The 20,819-nt window shown below is 53.8% G+C and overlaps 1 protein-coding gene across 14 annotated transcripts in view; it reads right to left on the bottom strand.

The window, feature by feature from the left end:
- Window positions 1-4,620: 4,620 nt before the first annotated feature.
- NADSYN1 (NAD synthetase 1) overlaps window positions 4,621-20,819 on the bottom strand; it is a 42,339-nt gene continuing 26,140 nt past the window's right edge. For 7 of the 14 annotated variants that reach the window (XM_078341746.1, XM_035263677.3, XM_035263680.3 and 4 more), the window contains 6 exons: window positions 19,981-20,087; window positions 14,765-14,896; window positions 12,677-12,746; window positions 9,335-9,463; window positions 8,213-8,389; window positions 4,621-4,857 (listed from right to left, as the gene is read on the bottom strand). In XM_078341746.1, the coding sequence (XP_078197872.1) occupies window positions 4,807-4,857; window positions 8,213-8,389; window positions 9,335-9,463; window positions 12,677-12,746; window positions 14,765-14,896; window positions 19,981-20,087 (666 nt within the window). In that variant the 3' untranslated portion in view covers window positions 4,621-4,806. Of the gene's footprint in view, window positions 4,858-8,212; window positions 8,390-9,334; window positions 9,464-12,676; window positions 12,899-14,764; window positions 14,897-19,462; window positions 19,546-19,980; window positions 20,088-20,819 lie in introns of those variants that run through there. The other 7 variants (XR_013523595.1, XR_013523597.1, XR_013523596.1 and 4 more) reach the window with 4 other exon arrangements.

The raw sequence follows: 20,819 nt of genomic DNA, 5'->3' as shown, positions 1-20,819 counted from the left end.
GAGGATGGGGCTGAGCAAAGGCCGACTGGATGGGAACAGGAGGATGGGGCTGAGCAAAGGCCGACTGGATGGGAACAGGAGGATGGGGCTGAGCAAAGGCCGACTGGATGGGAACAGGAGGATGGGGCTGAGCAAAGGCCGACTGGATGGGAACAGGAGGATGGGGCTGAGCAAAGGCCGACTGGATGGGAACAGGAGGATGGGGCTGAGCAAAGGCCGACTGGATGGGAACAGGAGGATGGGGCTGAGCAAAGGCACCCATGATGAGAACAGGAGGAAAACCCACACGCTTGGTATCAATCAACTACAAATGGGCAGTGAGCCTTGGGGTCCCCTCTGCTGCCTTCAGGCTGCGTCTGCCTTTGAGTGAAATGTTTTAGCCAAAAGGCAGAGGGGAGGAGAAAGTCTCCTGCACACCTGTTCTCCACAGTGTCCTCAGGATGGGAGGAGGAGGTCCCCGAGACCTGAACGAGCTGGATTTGACCCAAGGGGATGTTTTCCTCTTGCTGGGTCATGTCAGTGATGAAGTTTAAGGACAGGGCCAGGGACCCTCAGCAACCTGGATATGGTTGGACAGAGGTGGCAGCTTCTCACTGGCCGAGCTCTGGTGCCTTCCCCAAAACTGAAGGTCAATTCCCTGTCCTAATCTCAGCTGGACTCCGGCCAGATGAGTTCCACTTAGGAGGACTTGGTAGTAGGCTATCCTACCACCGGGGGACACTAGGTTTTAACTGGAGACACTATGATGGGGGACTTTGTTTTGTTACTGGGGGGCACTATCCTGTTACTGGGGATGCTGGAGAGTAACTGGGGAACATTACCCAGAAACCGGAAGGACGCTGTCCTGTACTGGGGAACATTATGCTATAACTGGGTGATACCAGCTTATAATGGGGGACACTGCCCTATAATTAGGGGATACTATCCTGTTACTGGAGGACAATGGAGAGTAACTGGGGGACATCTTTTTTCCTTGTTTTGCAAACCCAGTAACTGGGGGGACATTGCCCTGTACTGGAGGAAAGTAGCTTATAACTAGGGGATACTACATTGGGGGGACACTATCCTGTAATTGGGGGACACTATCCTGTTACTGAGGGACACTACCTAGTAACTGAGGATACTACCTTATAAAAAGGGGATGATACTGTATAAATGGAAGACACTATGAGGGGACATTTCCCAGTAACTGGAGGGGACATCACCCTATAACTGGGGGACATCACCCTATAACTGAGGGACATCACCCTATAACTGGGGAGACATCACCCTATAACTGGGGGACATCACCCTATAACTGAGGGACATCACCCTGTAACTGAGGGACATCACCCTATAACTGGGAGGACATCACCCTATAACTGAGGGACATCACCCTGTAACTGGGGAGACATCACCCTATAACTGGGGGACATCACCCTATAACTGAGGGACATCACCCTGTAACTGGGGAGACATCACCCTGTAACTGAGGGACATCACCCTATAACTGGGAGGACATCACCCTATAAGTGGGGGACATCACCCTATAACTGGGAGGACATCACCCTATAACTGAGGGACATCACCCTGTAATTGGGGAGACATCACCCTATAACTGGGGGACATCACCCTATAACTGAGGGACATCACCCTGTAACTGGGGAGACATCACCCTGTAACTGAGGGACATCACCCTATAACTGGGAGGACATCACCCTATAAGTGGGGGACATCACCCTATAACTGGGAGGACATCACCCTATAACTGAGGGACATCACCCTGTAACTGGGGAGACATCACCCTATAACTGGGGGACATCACCCTATAACTGAGGGACATCACCCTGTAACTGGGGAGACATCACCCTGTAACTGAGGGACATCACCCTATAACTGGGAGGACATCACCCTATAAGTGGGGGACATCACCCTATAACTGGGAGGACATCACCCTATAACTGAGGGACATCACCCTGTAACTGGGGAGACATCACCCTATAACTAGGGGACATCACCCTATAACTGAGGGACATCACCCTATAACTGGGGAGACATCACCCTATAACTGGGGGACATCACCCTATAACTAAGGGACATCACCCTGTAACTGGGAGGACACCACCCTATAAGTGGGGGACATCACCCTATAAGTGGGGGACATCACCCTATAACTGGGGAGACATCACCCTATAACTGGGGGACATCACCCTATAACTGAGGGACATCACCCTGTAACTGGGAGGATATCACCCTATAAGTGGGGGACATCACCCTATAACTGGGGGGACATCACCCTATAACTGGGAGGACATCACCCTATAAGTGGGGACATCACCTTATAACTGGGAGGACATCACCCTATAACTGGGGAGACATCAGCCTATAACTGGGGAACATCACCCTATAACTGAGGGACATCACCCTATAACTGGGGGGACATCACCCTATAACTGGGAGGACATCACCCTATAAGTGGGGGACATCACCCTATAACTGGGAGGACATCACCCCATAACTGGGGGGATATCACCCCATAACTGGGGGAACATCACCCTCTAACTGGGGGAATAACACCCTATAATTGAGGGACATCACCCTATAACTGGGGGGATATCACCGTATAACTTGGGGACATCACTCCATAACTGGGGGACATCACCCTATAACTGGGGGACATTACCCTATAACTGGGAGACGTCACTCTATACTGAAAGACACTATAATGGGGATGATTGCCTTATAACTGGGGTATACTACCCTATAACTTGGGGGTACACTATGCTATGACTGGGGGGACATTGCCCCTATAACTGAGGGAACGCTATTCTGTAACCAGAAGATACTAATCTACAACTGGGGAACAGTATGCTGTAACCAGGGACACTGCCCTGTATCTGTAACTTGAAGGCCAGGGCCCCTGAGCTCAGCTCCTGCAGGTGGGGAGTTTCGGGGCCTCCAAGGGGAATTCCACCAAATAGGGCTGTCTTCAGGGTCCCAGCCTCACCTCATCATCTTTCAGGGGACACACTCCTGACCCTGTTGCCACACATGTGGGGTGCAGGAGTTCAGAAGCCTCCAGCTCCCATCCAAGGCCTAAGGAGAATCTTAGGTCTCCTGCTGGCTGCTCCTTGAGAAGGTGGGGAGTGCCAGCCACCCCAGTGCCCTCAGACCTTTCTGGACAGGGGCATCCACAGTGTGATGTGGGCAAAAGACTTTGGACAAAGTGATGGAGAAGACAACGATGGTGGTGACCACTAGCCCAACAGCACCTGCCGAGTGCCCCCACTTTCTGCTACCCCAGTAGCACCTGCCAAGTGCCCCCCACTTTCTGCTACCCTGACACCACCTGCCGAGTGCCCCCACTTTCTGCTACCCCAGTAGCACCTGCCAAGTGCCCCCCACTTTCTGCTACCCTGACACCACCTGCCGAGTGCCCCCCACTTTCTGCTACCCTGACACCACCTGCGGAGTGCCCCCACTTTCTGCTACCCTGACACCACCTGCCGAGTGCCCCCCACTTTCTGCTACCCCAGCACCTGCTGAATGACCCCCACTTTCTGTCATGCCACTTAGTGCTGCTATGACTTAGAGACGGTGAGACCAGGAGGGATCAAGGAGGTCTCTGGAAGCCACCCCTGGGGTTTGTCCCCAGTGGCAGCACACAGGGAGGAACAGGGGCTGCTGGAGACCCCCTCGGCCCCAGGCACATTATATTTGGAAAGCTTCCCGGTTGCCCAGGACCAAAGCATATCTACAGCCCTGGCTTAGGGAAAGAGGGACAGTGAGAGGGGACAGAGCAGGGATGGGGAAAAAGGCCACGCACAGACCTGCAGAGGCAGCAGGCTGGGAGTACCACTCCCTCACCCCAGCCCAGGGCCCCCAGTCACTCCCTGAGAAATTTGCCCTCGGCTGTGGCCTGCCTCTCAGCCTGGGTCCCGGGTTTGGTGTGGGGCTCTAGGTGAGGCTGGGAAGCAGGAGTGCCCTAGGCAGAGGGGCCAGGCATTGGGAGAGGAAGGGCAGACATCCAGTAGGCAGCACAGACCCCAAACCCACTCCACCCTCCTGGAGGTTCTAGCATGTGCACCCATCTTTGTCTCATCTTCACCCTCTGAGGAAGGGAGGCTGAGACTCCCTGGGGCTACCCTGGAGAGAGGGTTCGGGGACCATGGGGAGCTCTGGAGAGGATGGAAGAGTCCCTCCTCACCCTATTCCATAAACAGACAAAGGTGCCCAGAACGGCATGAAGCCCAGCAGGAAGGGGGACCCACAGGGCCCTGCCCCCACCCCGCCCCTGTCCCCATGCCCAGATGGCATGGGTCTCCCACAGGACAGTAGTAAGGACGACTGGTTCCCAGACACCCAGGAAGAAAGCTCTGTGGGGACCATCTCCCCAGAACCTTCTGGAACCCAGGACAGGAAAATGTACGTGGGTGGGAGAGGAGGTGTCCTCGTCTCCATTTGCTGCTCATGACACCCCTCCCTGCCCAGGAGCCACGGGTCTTGTTCCTGTAGCAGAGACGCCACACAGGGCGGCGGTGGGGCCCCTCCTACCAGGCGGCTTCCGTCGGGGAGTGCTGGAGTTCGTGGGAAAAAGCACAGGGGAGGGAGATCAAAATCACATGCACAGATGCCAGCCTCTTTTTAAACCTAGGCTTTATTCCAGCCTCCTTTGGAGGAGTTCGACTGAAAAGTTCCCTCTTTCTCGACTGATGCGCCACGCCGTTCTGGGCTCCTACCACAGGGCTCCTACCCTTGGTCCCAGCAACGCTGATGATGTGGCGCTGGGGTCCCCGAGGAGAGGAGGCCTCCAGGAAGGAACCGGTGTCAGTCCACACCGTCCAGGGACTGTGGCTCCGCTCTCTCGAGCTGTAGCACCTGGAAAGAGAGGCCTGTGATGCCACAGTCCCATGAAGACAGACTGTGTGGCTGTTGACATACTGGCACACACCAAAAGTGGGTCACAAGTCCCAGAGGTGAAAAAGCAAATTACCAGAGTCCCCACAGGATGCTGGGAGTGTGCACCGGAAAAGCACGGAGGGGCAGGTCCAGCACAGGCAGAGCAGTCCCCGCAGAGGACAGCAGGGCAGTGTCTCCACCTTTACCTGCAGCCTCTCTGATGTTCCCACGTGCGTCACTCTTTTGACGGCACAGCACCTGAACCCCCTTCCCAATATGGGGAAGCCCACCCCTGAGTGCATCTTGGTGGGAGCCAAGCCCCCACTTCCTACTACAGGGGCCAGAGCTGGGGCTGCCCCGTCCCTGCCCCAGGTGGCGGAATGACAGGGCCCGTCACCTGAGGCTTGGCCACTTTGCTGCCCCATGACCCAGGGACACTGGGATTCAGGGATGGCAGGGCACAGGCAGGGTGTGGCGCATAGGCTCCGTCCAGCCACAGTAGGGGACACAGGGTAGCAGCTGGCTGGCCCAAGTCCCACTTTCCAGCCCCTGCGACCCCTGCCCTCCCTTCCACCCTCTAAGTCACTCTTCCAGTAAGTTCCATTCCATGGAAATCAGCCAGACACAGTATCTCTTCCTTATAACCATGTGGCCCCAAACACCTTCCAGCCCCAAATGACAGCATTCCTTAGCCTCAGCACCACCAACACGTGGAACGGAGAATTCTCTGCAGGGCGTGAGGTTGGGATGGGCCCATCCTGTACATGGTAGGACGTTCAGCAGCACCCCTGGGCTCCACCCATGGGATGTCGGGAGCACAGACCCCAGCCCAGTCATGAGTACCAAAACCATCTTGGATCATTGCCTAACGTCCCCCCAGGAGGCTACTGGTGGCAGATGATGTAGAGCCCCTGCCACTGATCCACCCTCGTTTTACATGCCACCTGCTCACAGACGCTGTCACCAGCCACGAGGTACAAAGCAGCACCTCGCATCCTCTAGTTCAGCATAAGCAGGGTTTTCCTCATGCCCTTCGGGAAGAGTTGAAGACATCTTCCTGTTAGAAGGTCACCACTCTGTGGTCGTGCAGCACCCGTGTGTCTCTGCTGTGCACTAATCGTCCTGTGCTGCGATCACACTGTGCTCTGGCCTCACAGGTGCCAGAAGGACACGAGGCATCCTCAGGGTAGACTCCTCAGGATTTATCATTGTTTTTAAATTTTAAATTTTGTTTTGAGACAGGCTCTCGTGCTGTCACCCAGGCTGGAGTGCGGTGGCATGACCACAGCTCACTGCAGCCTCCACCTCCTCGGCTCAGTTGATTCTCCCCCCTCAGCCTCCCAAGTAGCTGGAAGCACAGGTGTGCACCACCATGTCTGGCTAACTGTCGTTAATTTTTGTAGAGACAGGGTTTCGCCATGTTGCTCAGGCTGGTCTCCAACTCCTGGGGTCAAGTGACCCTCTCAAAGTGCTGGGATGACAGGCGTCAGCTACAGCCGGCTCACAGTTTATCATGTTGACTGACTCATCGGCCAGCTCTCCCCTCTCATCAGATGATCCCCTGCGCTGGGGAGGCCACAGCCACCCTGCTCCGTCGTGGCTCCCACCTGGCTTTGGAAAAGAAAAGGACCTATCCTTTTTCATTGACTGTATTGGTCCTTCCTTGATTCTATGAGTAATTAATAAAGAAAAAGGAAAGCAGGGTGGGTTGGAAGCCACGGAGCCATCTGGATACCCCGGTTGTTTGGAAATGATGGTGGCTGGGCACCACATTCACAGAGTGGTGTCCAGCTGCTAATTTTGTTTTATGCAATGCCCAGCCAGAAGGAGTGCACGCCGGACTCAACACACTCGGCAGTCAGTGCAGCCATCGTGGAAAACAGTGCAGAGACTCCTCCCAAGATTAAAAATACTGCGGTAGAATCCAGCCACCCCGCTGCTGGGTGTAACTGACAGGAAATGAACGCATCTGCTGAGGAGACGTCTGCACAGCCACATTCACCGCACCCCCATTCACAAGAGCCCAGCTACGGAACCAGCCTGTGCACCCACAGATGGATGAGGGGACAGAGAAAACGCGGGGCGCACACACCATGGAGGAGGCCGCCGCCGTAGGAAAGGAGGAAATCCTGCCGTTTGCAACCAAAGGGATGAACCTAGACAAACCACATCTGAAGTGAAACGAGCCAGGCAGAGGAAGACAAACGCCGCACAGTACGGCTCATCTGCGGAATCTCAAAAAGGTGATCTTGGGCCGGGCGCGGTGGCTCATGCCTGTAATCCCAGCACTTTGGGAGGCCGAGGCGGGTGGATCACGAGGTCAAGAGATCGAGACCATCCTGGTCAACATGGTGAAACCCCGTCTCTACTAAAAATACAAAAAATTAGCTGGGCACGGTGGCGCGTGCCTATAATCCCAGCTACTCGGGAGGCTGAGGCAGGAGAATTGCCTGAACCCAGGAGGCGGAGGTTGCGGTGAGCCGAGATCGCACCGTTGCACTCCATCCTGGGTAATAAGAGCGAAATTCCATCTCAAAAAAAAAAAAAGGTGATCTCGTGGAAGCAGAGACCACAACGGGGGTTACCAGCGGGTGGGGAGGGGTCGGTCAAAGGACACAAACTTTCTGTTAGATTGGAGAAGTAAGTTCGACAGATCAGTGCACAGCGTGGCGACTGAAGTTGATACTGGAAAATTGCTAAGAGAACTTTTTAAAATATTTGTTGAGACAGTGTCTCACTCTGTCACCAGGCTGGAGTGCAGTGGCATGATGTTGGCTCACTGCAACCTCTGCTCTCGGGCTCCTACCTCAGCCCCTGAGTAGCTGGGACTACGGGTGCACACCATCGCACCCAGCTAATTTTTGTGTTTTCAGCAGAGACGGGGTTTCACCATGTTGGCTGGCATGACGGTCTCGATCTCCTGACCTTGTGATCCGCCTGCCTCGGCCTCCCAAAGTGCTGGGATTACAGGTGTGAGCCACCGCGCCCGGCCAAGAGAGTGCATTTTAAGTGCTGTCACCACACACAAATAATAAGCACGTGGGGTAAGGCATGTGCACGTGAAACGGCTGGGCTGAGCCGCTCCGCTGTGAGGCACGTATCAAAATGTCATGTTGTACACCATCAATATATAGAACTTTTACTTGTCAGCATAAAAAGAAGTAAATTTAAAAGACAAAAACCACTTTAAACCTATGTGTCCCTCTGCAGGAATGAGGACAGTAAACAATGCCACTGTGTATACAAGAAAGCTTTTCAATCCGTAATGGAAATAACCTTGTGTTCCTTCAACAGACGTGAAACACGGAGAAAGAAACATTTCTGCTGGACTTACCTGGTTTTCTATGCACCGGAACTGCCAGGGCCAGCCCGTGTTGTACAGAAACGGTCGCAGATCAAACCTGTTGTCATCGGGGCTATAGTTTTCGGCGTGGTACCCGGGTGTGAGCGTGGTCATCTTGTGCCTGTTGATGGAGTACTTGGAGAAAAACCGCTTCACTTTGTCGGCAACCTGGTGGGCATGCAATACACGAGCTTCGTGTTCGCAGAGCTGGAAAGGCCCCGGGCCGCAATTCCCTTGCTGGACCACACAAGCCGGCAGTTCATGGGCTACTCCCGGCACAGGACCTTCCCCGATGGCGGGGGTGGGGGATGCCCGTGCTCATGCCAGGGGCGCTGGCTGAGCTGTGAAACCGGGGTCCCCCTGCCTCTGATGCTATGGCATGCTGCCTCAAGAGATCTGAGATAGATCCCACGAGATTTATTTCATGAGGCTTCCAGGAGGTTCTATGGGACCACCACGCTTATGGGCTTCAGTCCCGGCGAGACTCACAGCTGGTAGAAAAGCAATACTATTCTGACGCTGAAGTTTACATTCTGCCTTCAAAAAAAGGGAGGGCTTGTTCCATGTTGTGTTTACCTGACTGTGGATGAGCCCCACTCAGGTTAACGTTGGGCCAGCAGAAGATCAGAACTGGTAAAAATAAGTGGAAAGGGCCAGGCACGGTGGCTCACACCTGTAATCCCAGCAATTTGAGAGGCTGAGAGAGTGGATCATGAGGTCAAGAGATTGAAACCATCCTGGCCAACATGGCGAAACCCCGTCTCCCTCCTGGCCAACATGGCAAAACCCCATCTCTACTAAAAATACAAAAATTAGCTGGGTGTGGTGGAGCACTCCTATAGTCCCAGCTATTCAGGAGGCTGAGGCAGAAGAATAGCTTGAACCCGGGAGGTGGAGGTTGCAGTGAGGAGCTGAGATTGCGCCACTGCACTCCAGCCTAGCGACATAGCGAGACTCAGTCTCAAAAAGCAAAGTGGCAAGTGTCACTGTGTGACACATGGTTTTATTATGTTAGGGTCACACCATATCTACTTGTTCCTACAGGTCAAACTGGCTTCTGGAAAGAGGACATTACCTACGGCTTCCCTCTGTGATGCATCGCATGGGCCTTACCTGTCTCGGGGTCCACATGTGCCTCCACATGCCGAGGAGTTTGCAGAACATGCTGTAGGGCCCCATCTTGGCCACCTTCCTGAGTCTCCCGTAGACCGAGAGCTCCGCGTACGTCATCCCCATATCTTCCTGTGCAGGACAAAAATGCATTCTACAGTGACAGCAAGTCACAGCTGGGGAGACCCAAAAGCTTCTTCTGGAGATGGGAACCAGAGGCCAAGGAGGCGAGACTTTCCCAGAGAGGCAGGAGCAGAGGCGGGTTTCCCTCTTCATCACTGGGCAGCAAGTAAGGAGGTAGCATTACTTGCTGCAACGAAGAATCGGACATTTGGTTTGCGGTGAAGTGAGGCTCACCAAGAGTGCTCACGTCTAAAAGCCCAGTTCCCAGGAATGTGACTTTATCTGGAAAAAGTGTGTTGGCCGGGCACAGTGGCTCACACCTGTAATTTCAGCACTTTGGGAGGCGGAGGTGGGAGGACGGCTTGAGCCCAGGGCTTTAAGACAGGCCGGGCAACATAGCAAGACCTTGTCTCTACGAAAAATTTAAAAAATTAGGCACAGTGGTGTGCACACCTGCAGTCCCAGCTACTAGGGAGGCTGAGGAGGGAGGGCCACCTGAGCCGGGACATCAAGGCTGCAGTGAGCCGAGATTAGAGCTTTGCACTCCAGCCTGGGTGACAGAGCCAGACCCTGCCTCTAAAAAAAAAAACGAAAAGAGAAAAAGATAAAAAGTCTTTGCAGATGTAATGAAGTAAATAATCTTTTTTTTTTTTCTTTTTTTTGAGACGGAGTTTCGCTCTGGTTACCCAGGCTGGAGTGCAATGGCGCGATCTCGGCTCACCGCAACCTCCGCCTCCTGGGTTTGGGCAATTCTCCTGCCTCAGCCTCCTGAGAAGTAAAGAATCTTAAGGTGAGATGACTCTGAATGTAGGGTGGACCCTGCAGCCAGTGACATCCCTTTTGAGGGCCAGGAGGATACAGGGAGGACGGGAGGAGGCCGCAGGAAGAAGGAAGCAAAGGTTGGAGTGAAGCAGCCACAAGCCAAGGAACACCAGAGTCCCCAGAAGATGCAAGAGGCAAGAAAGGATCCCCTAGCGCAGGGTCGCCAACCCCCAGGCCATGGATCGGCGCTGGTGCCTGGCCGTTTAGGGCCTGGATTGCACAGAGGTCAGGGACGGAGGTAAGCGGATGGGCGAGTGGGCATTCCTGCCTGAGCTCTGCCTCCCGTCAGATCCTGGGTGGCACTGGATTCTCAGGGGAGCGTAGGCCCCACTGTGAACTATGCAAGCGACGGATCTAGGCTTGGTCAGTCCTTGTGGGAATCCACTGTCTGATGACCTGAGGTAGAACAGTTCATCCCAAAGCCATCTCCCACCTCTGTTCCTGGAAAACATTGTCTTCCAGGAAACCGGTCCCAGGTGCCAAAAAGACCAGGGACCACCGCCCTGGAGCCTTCGGAGGGACCAGGGCTCTGCCAACACCTTGATTTCAGACCCTGGACTCTGGAACTGTAGGGGAAGGGATTCCTGTTGTTTAAGCCACCGGGTCATTAGTGACAGCAGCCCCACAAATCAGCCATGGGAGGCGTGGCACCCTGAGCAGACGAAGCCTATCTGCTGCCCTCCTGAGCCCATGCCCTGAAGTGTGGGGGACTCAGAGAACAGGACAGGGGCCTCACTGAAATCTGGGCCATGCTGGAGGCCATGAGGAGCCGCTGGTATCACTAGCACATCGCCAGGCAATGAATACCTCCAGCCAGGCTCAGAGGCCAATGTCATCCTGAAGCTCACACAACCCAGACCCTTTTCATCTTTCAGTAGCTGCTCCGATTCCCTCTCTGGGGTGTGTTCCTAGCACACCCCAGAGCTGTCATCAGACAATATGGCTAGAGCCAGAGCCCGGCCTCCTCATCCTTTTCTCCAGGGGACTGTAAGTGTTTTCCCTGTGGTGGCCATGTCTGTCTTGCTCACCAGGGAGTTCCCAGCACCCGACAGGTTGTGCACAAGTGGCTATTTGGTTTCTTTTGCAGGAGGTGACCATTTTCCAGTGTGACATTTAATGCCTGCAGGTCAAGCTATTTGACTGGTTTCTTTTGCAGGAGGTGACCATTTTCCAGTGTGACATTTAATGCCTTCAGGTCAACGGTCATAGCTCGAGACTTCAATACCCCACTTTCAATAAAGGACACAACAACTAAGATGAAAAATCAACAAGGAAACCAAAGATACAGACGACTCCATCAACCAGGAGGGCCGGCAGACACCTGCAGGGCACTGCACCCCGAGGCGGGACCCGCCTGCCTCCCAGGGACACACGGAACGCGTCCCAGGTCAGACCACCTGCTGGACTACGAGAGAAGCCTTCAGGCAGCTTCAAATGTTGAAATCATACAAAGTCTGCGTTCTTACCACAATGGAATAAAAGTAGAAATTCAGTCGCAGAAAGTTTGGACATTCACGGATATTTGGAAATTAAAGCAGAGACTCCTAAATAACCAGGGGATCGAGGGAGAAGTCACAAAGGGAGTCGGAAAATACTTGGATGGATGAAGTGAAGATGCAGCAGACCAAACCATGTGGGAGGCACTGGACACGGGCTGGGAGCGAAGCTTGGAGCTGCAAACACCTACCTTACAAAGGAAAAAGGATCTCAAGTCGATAACCTGACTTTCCACCTGAGACACCAGAAAAAGAGGAGCAGATGGAAGCCAAAGCTGGCGCAGGAAGGAAATGGCCAAGATCGGAGGGAAATGAAAGACAGACGGCAGAAAACATCAACACAACAAAAAGCTATGCTTGGAAAGATAAAAAAAAAAAACATGCACAAACCTTTACCTTTAGCCAAAGTGACCAAGAAGAGTGAAGACAACTGAAATCAGCAATGAAAGAGAGACACCCTCGTGACCTCATAGAAATCAGTGGATTGCAAAGAAAGTCAGGTGCGCGTGGCTTTGTTCTGAGATCACATCGGGGATGTGTTCTGAGAAACGCGCTCAGGCGACTGCGTCGTGTGAACACCCTCCAGGCACTCACATGCAACCAGACGCTCCCCCCGCCTATGTAACCTCGGCCACATAGTACGGCCTGAGCTCCCAGGCTACACACGTGCACAGCATGTCACTCTACTGAACACTCTGGGCTGGGCTAACACAATGCTAAGTGCTGATGTATCTAAACATAGAAAAGGGAGGTGGAAATACAGCAGGGAGGATAAAAAATGGGACCCCTGAAGAGGACACTTCCCGGGAACGGAGCTTGCAGGATGGGAAGCTGCTCCGGGTGGGTCAGGGAGTGAGTGGTGGAGAGGAGGGCAGAAGCGCCGTGGCAAAGCCACCACCATTACCTCGTCGGTCTGGGACACCTGTCCATCCGCCAAGGGCTCCAGCTCCGCGGTAGGCGGCGCTGACAGGATGCTGCAGCGGAAACACACAGAGGTCGGCAGGGCTGTTGGCCCCAGGGTCGGGGGTGCCCCTTGTGCTGTGTTGGGGTACAGGATCCAAGAGGTAGAGAGACAGAACACTGAAGAACTGGTGAAGAGCATCTGGCCCCGGGGGGGCCACACCACCTGTGAGTGGAGATCAGTGGCGGCCCTCAAATGCCCCAGAGCATCTGTATTTACTAGGTCCAAGCAGGGGCAGGGTCTTGAGTGAGGTCATCATCTATAGGCTTAATGATAGGACATACGTAATCACATGGGTTACAAGCGAGGGGGCCATCCCATTATGTCACCTGGGCAAAGGAGTGGGCCATGCGCAGTAGCAGAGGGTCATGTACAGAAAAGGGGTCCACCCCCATTAGGTCACCGAGGCAAGGAGGTGGGCTGTGTGCAGCAGGTGTCGCGCGTAACACTTCTTATCTGGGGGCTGGAGGCTTCAAAGGGTTTCTAATAGAAGGATACTGTAAGCCAGTGCAGTGGGAGCTGACAGACTTGTGCTCTTCTCTAAGATATTTATGGGAGGAAGATTTGAGCCAGCACAGAAGCGAGAAAAGACTGACAGGGTGAACAGCCGCCGTGACTGGTCACACCACAGGGTTCTTTTCCCTCCGTTACTTCCAGGATCTCAGGCCTGAGGCCGACTTTCCCCAGGAGCTGGATGCAGGTGCTACAGCTCCTTTATCATGAGGAGAGGCTCTTGCTCCAAGCCTGCATACAGCGTGTGCCCTTTCAGGCAGGGATGCCACCGCCTGGGTCTTTGGTTCTTGTCCTGGTCTGGCTGTTTTCCCATGTACTGCTCCTGTTCTGTGATGCTCTAGGCATTCCTCCTACTACGAACTACCATGTGGTTATATGGAAGGATTCTGTAAATCACACTAAATGTGTCGGTACAGCTCCGACTGCAGCACCTACATGATTATATAGAAAGATTGTATGGAACTAAGTATGCTAGATATAAGCATTAAGTACTATTATATAAACTAGATATATGTAAGCAAAGTTATACTCAGGCACTAATTCTATAAACTAATATATGATTATATGTGAGGGATTATATACAGGAAACAGCTGAGCAATAACACTATAAACTAAGATATTCTTCAGGCACTACTTATGCCTGGGGTCTGCACCGTTCTCCTTCCTCGGTGCCCATGGGGGGTGTCACCCACAGAGGCTGGTCAGCGAAGCTGCCAGGGTGCGTGAGCTCTGGGAGAGAATCCCCGAACTAAGTTTCCTGAGTACCCTGGGCGGAGGAGTGCGCGTGCTGCTGTGGCCTCCTGACCCAAGGAGAGGCAGAGACGGAGGCACAGCACAGGGCCAGCCCACCGGGCACCGTCCACACCCAGGCTGCGGGGACCGTGCTGCCGGGAATGTCTGTGCCCTGTGCCCTGCAGGACATTCAGGAGCACCCCTGGCCTCTACCCGCTAATGCCAGCGGCATAGCCCATGTAACAAACCTACTCAGAATGTCTACAGACACTACCTGATGTCCCCTGGGGGGCAGAGTCACTACACGGAGGATAAGCAAAGAGAAGAAACATGTATCCCTGTAACAGGGAACCATGGGAGCAAAGGCCAGGAAGGCTCCAGGCACTGATCCATCGGTAGTCACTGCTGAAGCATAGGCACTCTGCTCAGATGCAGCGAGCCTCGGTCTGCCTCGGTCCCTCAGCATGGGGATGGTGGGAAAGGGAGGCAGGGCGGGTGGGAGAGGCGGGAGAGGTGGGGCAGGTGGGGCAGGGGGGACAGGGGGGACGGGGGCGGGGGGAGGCAGGAGGCTGCAGCTCCCTGATCTGGCTGGAGCCTGGGGGCTGTTGGGGCATCCACAGGAAGAAGGGGCGGCCTTGTCACGGGCCTCAAGTGCCAGCTCAAGGGCAGGGCTGCTCAGCAGTCAACAGGAGCTACAAAGGCACCTGAGTGAGGCCCAGAGTGGCCGGGGCTGTGCTATGGAATGAGCCCGGTGGCTGTGGAACCATGGCCCACGAGCCTACTCACCTCTGCAGGGCGGGAAGCTGGAAGCGCCCGGTGCAGAAATGGACAAAGGCCCTCAGGTCCATCTTGCTGATCCCGCCTATGGGGTTGATATCCGCACTGGAGCAGTCGTACTTGGTAAGGTAGCCCAGGAGACTGCAGGGAGAGGGAGAGCGCATGGGTTCCCTAGGGGCCGCAGACTCCCCCAACCCTGGCCCTCATGGAGTTGCTTCTTCCAGGGGCCCTGAAGCCAGAATCATGGCAATTTCAAGGGTCCTAGAGAAGCCCCAGAGCAGCCGGCAAAGGTGGCAGGGGCTGCAGATGACCCAGGAGAGCCTCTGGGTGTACCAGAAGACACGCCAGGAATGGCAGGCAGATTTCAGGGGTCACCAGCACAGAGCTGGGATCAGCCATCTGAACGGACCTGAGGGACAGAAGTCCTGGGGGGTCGGGGGTGAGCAGGAACTCAGCACATATGGACACTCTGCTGCCTGGATAGCTGGGCCCCTCCCCTGCCCGTCAACTCTGAGGCCTGTGGTTGGCAGAAGAATCATAGGCAAAGATGCCCATGTCCTAATCCCCAGAACCTGTGACTCTTTCACCTTGCAGGGAAAAAGGGACTTTATAGATGGACTCAGTTGGGGACTTGAGATGTGGAGGTGACACTGGATTGCAGGGTGGGCCTGAAATGCAATTGCAGGGGTCCTTAAAAATAGAAGGGGGTGAAGGTGAGAGTCGGAGGGAGCCGTGACCACAGGGGAAAGATGGAGACGCACGGCTGCTGGTGGTGAAGGAGGAGGAGGGGTCATGAGCCAATGAAGATGGGGCTCCAGAGCCTGGAAACTGCAGGAAACAGATTCTTTCCTAGGGCCCCTAGAAGGAACCAGCCATGTGCACCCCTTGAGCCAGGGGACCCACACTGGATGTGTGTCCTATAGAGCTGAAGGACCACAATGTTGAAGGCACTAACTTTGTGGTCATGGGTTACAGCAGCCACGGGAAACTCCTGCAGCCGCTCCACACCTGTCCTCCTCACCCCGCCCCACAGCCAATGCCGGCGCAGGCCTCCAGGTTCTCCCCTGGCTCCTGGCTGACCACCCACACCAGCCCAGGCCAGGCGCTCCCACCATCTGAATGCCCTCAACGGTGTCCTTGACCTTGCAAGCCATTCCAGGCTGGCCCCTGCCTGTCCCACCAGTCACATTTCTCAGCACTCACAAACTCACACCTCTACGCCTTCTCACCCCTCCTGACCCTCACTGTGGTGCAATGTCCAGGGTATGAGATCCCCAGGGTCCCAACAGAGGGACGACTGAGGCCCTGTGCTGCCTTCAGTGGGGGCTGCCCCAGTCACCCCATTGCCTCTGTCCTGTCCCATCCAAGGGTCCTTTAGCAGGAGCCTGGATATGGGCCAGATGGGCCAGGGAAGATGACGGTCTTCATCTTACCACCTTTTCTCCTCCATCCCCAGTGACTGCCAAAGATGGGGGAAATCTGCCTGGGCTGACTCAGCACAGCCAGGGAAATCCCAGCAGTGCGGGGCTTGGCTCCAACTGCAGACCCATGGGGCAAGGATGCTGCCTCGTCTTGCTGGAATGAAACCCCAGCTGGGAGGTGGGAGCCCCATGGGGATGAGAGGCATGCTTATAGGCTGAAAACTGAGGCAGACTTTTTCTGGTGAAATCAAGACTGATTTGGTGGATTGGTGAGACTCTGAAGCCAGCAACAGGCGTGGCCACACAATTTCAATCGAGGACCGCTGAGTTCCAGCAGCCGGCCCCTCCTCTCACACTCCGCACTGATCTTCCCCCAAGCTGGTCACTTCTATCAGCTGAAATCATGTTGCTAGATGCCCACCTTCAGCACAGCCTCTCAGCTCTGCAGTTCCCATGCTGACCCCAACTTAGCCCCGCAGGGCTGGCTTCACTCTCCTCTCCCTTCCTACTCTCTCTGGAACCTTCTCCTAACTTCACTGAGAGGAAGAAAACCATTCAGAAGAGCAGCCTGCAGTGCCCTTGGAGGCCTGCCTCTGAACCCACCCCTCCTGCTGCTGTGGATGCGCTGGCTGGGCCCACAGCAAAGCCACCCTCCCGCCTGGTCACCTGCTCTCACCTCCTCGTCAGAAACATCCCCACCATCCTGCACCAGCAAATCCACTCACTCTCTACTGGTCCTTTCCTGACAGTATCTTAAAGCAAGAAAACAAATGGAGACCAGTCTGGCGGCACAGCAGAAACAAAAAATTTAGGTTGGTGGTATGCACCCGCGGTCCCAGCTACTTGGGAGGCTAAGGTGGGAGGATGGCTTGAACCCAGGAGGTTGAGGCTGCCGTGAGCTGTGACAGTGCCAGTGTACTCCAGCCTGGGTGACAGAGCAAGACCTTATCTCTAGCAATAAAGCAAACTCTGTTTCTTGTCTCCATTGATCTGTGCAGTGCCGATCCTGTGCCTCTCCTCCCCCTGAAAGTGAAATTTCTGGAAACAGCTGTCTCTGACTTCTCACACCTCCCCTGACCCCCACACTACACTCTTCCCAAAACCAGCTCTGCAGGTCTTTCAGTCCCCACTTAAGACCAGGCCTTTTAGGGAGACAATGACCAGTCCTCAGTCCTGGGGCAGTCACACGACTCAGGCCTTCTCTACCCACCCTCACCCTCATCTGAGTGTGGGAATTCACTCAGGGTGGTGGCAAAAACATTAAGGGGAAAATATTACAGAAAGTTCTAGAATATAGTTGCAAACCTTCTTGGAAGGCCAAGAAGTTTGCATAGTTTCAGTAGAAGTTTTGGCTGAAGGCAGCCTAAATCTCCTTTACCTTTAGTTAATAAGAAAAGCAAATACCTACGGTATGTGGGAATGTTTATCTGAATAACTTGTTTACTCATGTGGTCTCAAAACGAAGCTCTGAGCTGGACGGCCCTCTTGGGGGTAGGCTGACCAGGGAGATTACCTTCTAATGGTGTTTGCCTTGGGCTTAGAAAGTCTACAAGTGTGTTGACTTAGAACCTCTGCTATTAAATCTCCCCATTTGGGGAGATGGCGAACTAGTCAGCATCATGTAGGTGGGCTCTCTCTCTGTGAGTGGCTCACAACCCCACAGACCACTTGCTCACTGTATTCTGTGTGTGAGTGAATTTATTCGTTTGTCACGCAGCTGGGGCCTACGGGATGGATCCTGGCACTGAAGGCCTTTATGAAACTCGCTTCTCAGCAGGGCCCTCCCTGAGCAAGCTGCCTACAAACTCCCAGCTCTCCCTTTCCCTCCTCGAGCTCTCTCAGCAGACGTTTCCTACAATACACACATCATCAGCTGGGCTATCACTGTCTCCTCCCACTTGCAGAGAACAGGAATTGTTTCTGACTTGTTCACACCACAGGGAAGAATGCCTGATGGAGAACAGGTGTCCAACAGGCCCCTGAGGAGCAGACAGGCATGCAACTGACCTAGAATCAGAAGCAATTAAACAACAGAATTACAGAGAAATTTTTAAAAATCAACACTATACACCTGAGATTCTCCCCAGAATGGAGAAGAAGAAAAGGACTGGCTGTGACCAGTGAGAAGGCGGTGGCAGAGGTGGGTGCAGCATGTGAAACGGACAGAAGGGCTTCACTACAACATCACGGGGGGAGTGTCCGCAGCCACAGAGCTTTCTGTCCAGCAGCTGAGGGATGAGAGGTGATTACCTAGGTTTGTTTATTTTCTAAATGGGATCTAGAAGCCTTCAAGCTCCCAGAACCCAATCTCACCCTGGCAACAGTATCTGTTTCTTTGTTAACATTTTAAATACTAGAAAATGATGGACAAGAGTTGTGATGGGGAACTGTGACAACACAATTTTATAACAGATCAAATTCTTCCTCATCTGCAAAAGCAATGCCATCAAAAACGAAACATCAATATCCTCAACTACAGCAGAGCTCAGAATATACAGCAGCCATCACACCCCTCCTGAAGTCAGTCCCTCACGAAGGCATCAGAGGCACCAGAAAAGCGATTCACAAAATATGCATGGGGAGGATGAGAATTTTTACCCAGTATCGGGTGTTAACTTCAATTTTCTGTAATTAGAAAATTAAAATAGGATTTAAAAGCCTAAGATTTAAAAGAGAACACATCCGCAGACAGGCAAGAATGCAGAGTGATTAAGACACTCACACCATAGAAAAAAGAAAAGGACTGATAGATGGAAGGAAGGAAATGTGGACAGATAGGTAGACGGATGGATAAATGGAGAGATGCGTAGATGGATGAGTAGGTGGACAGATGAAATGGTAAATGAACAGATGGATGAATGAGCAGATAGACTGATGGGTGGATGGACAGACACGTGGGTGGACAAGTGGGTGGAAGGATGAGTGGGGATTAATGAATAGATAGATAGGTAGATGAATGGATGGGTGGGTGGGTGGATGGATGGATGAATAGATGGGTCAAAGATGGGTAGATAAATGCATGGATGGACAGACAGCTGGGAGGGTAGATGGATGGATGGATGAATGGATGGACAGACAGATGGGTGGATGAATGGACAGGTAAATGGGTAGATGGGTGGGTGGGTGCCTAGATGGGTAGACGAATGGATGGATGGATGGCTGAACTGACATATGGATAGATGGATGCATAGACAAACAAATGAATGACAAATAGTTTTTGAAATTCCTCAGCTACTAAGGAGCAACTAAGAAGAGCACAGACGAGCTGAGACGGGCAGAGGCTCACCTAAGGGAAGTGGGGAAACCAAGGCTGGAAAAGACTCTCTAGCAGCCTCCACTGCTGGGTTTGATAGGCAGCTTGAATTTTAGCTGGAAAACAGCAGGGAGGCACTGAGTTTTGTTGATCAGGGAAGCAGGATGAGAAGGGGAGTACTTTTAGTCCACATAAAAAATGAACTCTGGTTTGGAGGTAAAAATGAGTTGCAAAGAAATGACTTAAGATGCAGTGGAACAGCCTAGAAGAAAGAGGGGAGCCTGTCTGTTGCAGGGAAGGGGGAGATGAATTCGAGGTGCAGCAGAGAGAGAGGAAGGACCACAGGGCTGATGAGAGTGGTGAGCACCAGGAGCCGCCTGCAGGAAGGCGATGCCATCCGCTCTGCCACTCCGGTTGGGTGAAATTCTAGAGGAATGTTGCCCCAGGCACTAAACCTGCCATGAGAGGCACAGGATGACAGCATCTCACAGTGCGTCACCGTCAGAGATCTGAGAGGTTCCAGGACCCACCACTGCCTGGGCCACACTCACCTCTCATCCACATTGGCGGATCCCAGCACGAGGAGCCTGCCATGGACGCCCCGAGACCAGAGGCTCAGCTGAGCAAACAGATAGGTGAGGACCATCCGTATTCGAGCCTGGACAACACAACGGAGGAAGTAACGGGTTACCTTGCAAAGCGGGGACGGGGAGACGCACACCTGCACCCTCCTGAAAACAAGAAAAATCACTCAGGAGCTCTCTAGTGTTCTGGGAACATCCGAGCCTCCGAGTCCCACAGCGTCCTGAGGCCTTTCTCAGGGTGGTCCCACCTCTGCAGAGCTCATACGAGCACAGCGGGACCTTGTCTTCAAAGATGGGAGCACCTGGAGCCCAGGAGGGCAGAGGCAGCATGGGTGGCAGAACTGAGCTGTGGGTTCCCTGGGAGAAAGCTTGGCAATGGCATTTCTGTCCCTTTCCCACTGATAGGAGGGGAGAGGCCACCCAATGCACAGCAGAAAGGGGACAGGGAGAGACAGGACAGATCCCAGCGGCCAGAGCCCCCAGCTCCAGCCCAGCCTCTCTGCTCTTCCGCCCATCATGGAGCATCCAGTGAAGTGCAGTAACCCAGGAGGCAGACAGCATCTGGGCTGTTCCCTGAGGATACAAGAGGCACGCACTCACACAGTCACATGCACACTCTTGCAGTCATGCACACCCACCCACGTGCTCACAGGCATGCACGTACACTCAGGCAGACTCGCACACACCTGTGCAATCACGTTTGTGCACACACTCAACCTGCACATCCACATCTACACTTACGCACAAGCACACCCACACTTGTGCATACTCACACGCTTGTACTCACACTCACGTGCCCTCATGCT

This window comes from Callithrix jacchus, chromosome 10, assembly GCF_049354715.1.
Source record: "Callithrix jacchus isolate 240 chromosome 10, calJac240_pri, whole genome shotgun sequence".
Taxonomy (NCBI): domain Eukaryota; kingdom Metazoa; phylum Chordata; class Mammalia; order Primates; family Cebidae; genus Callithrix; species Callithrix jacchus.
Note: the sequence above shows the minus strand (reverse complement) of the source record. Positions and strands in the feature narration are given on the sequence as shown.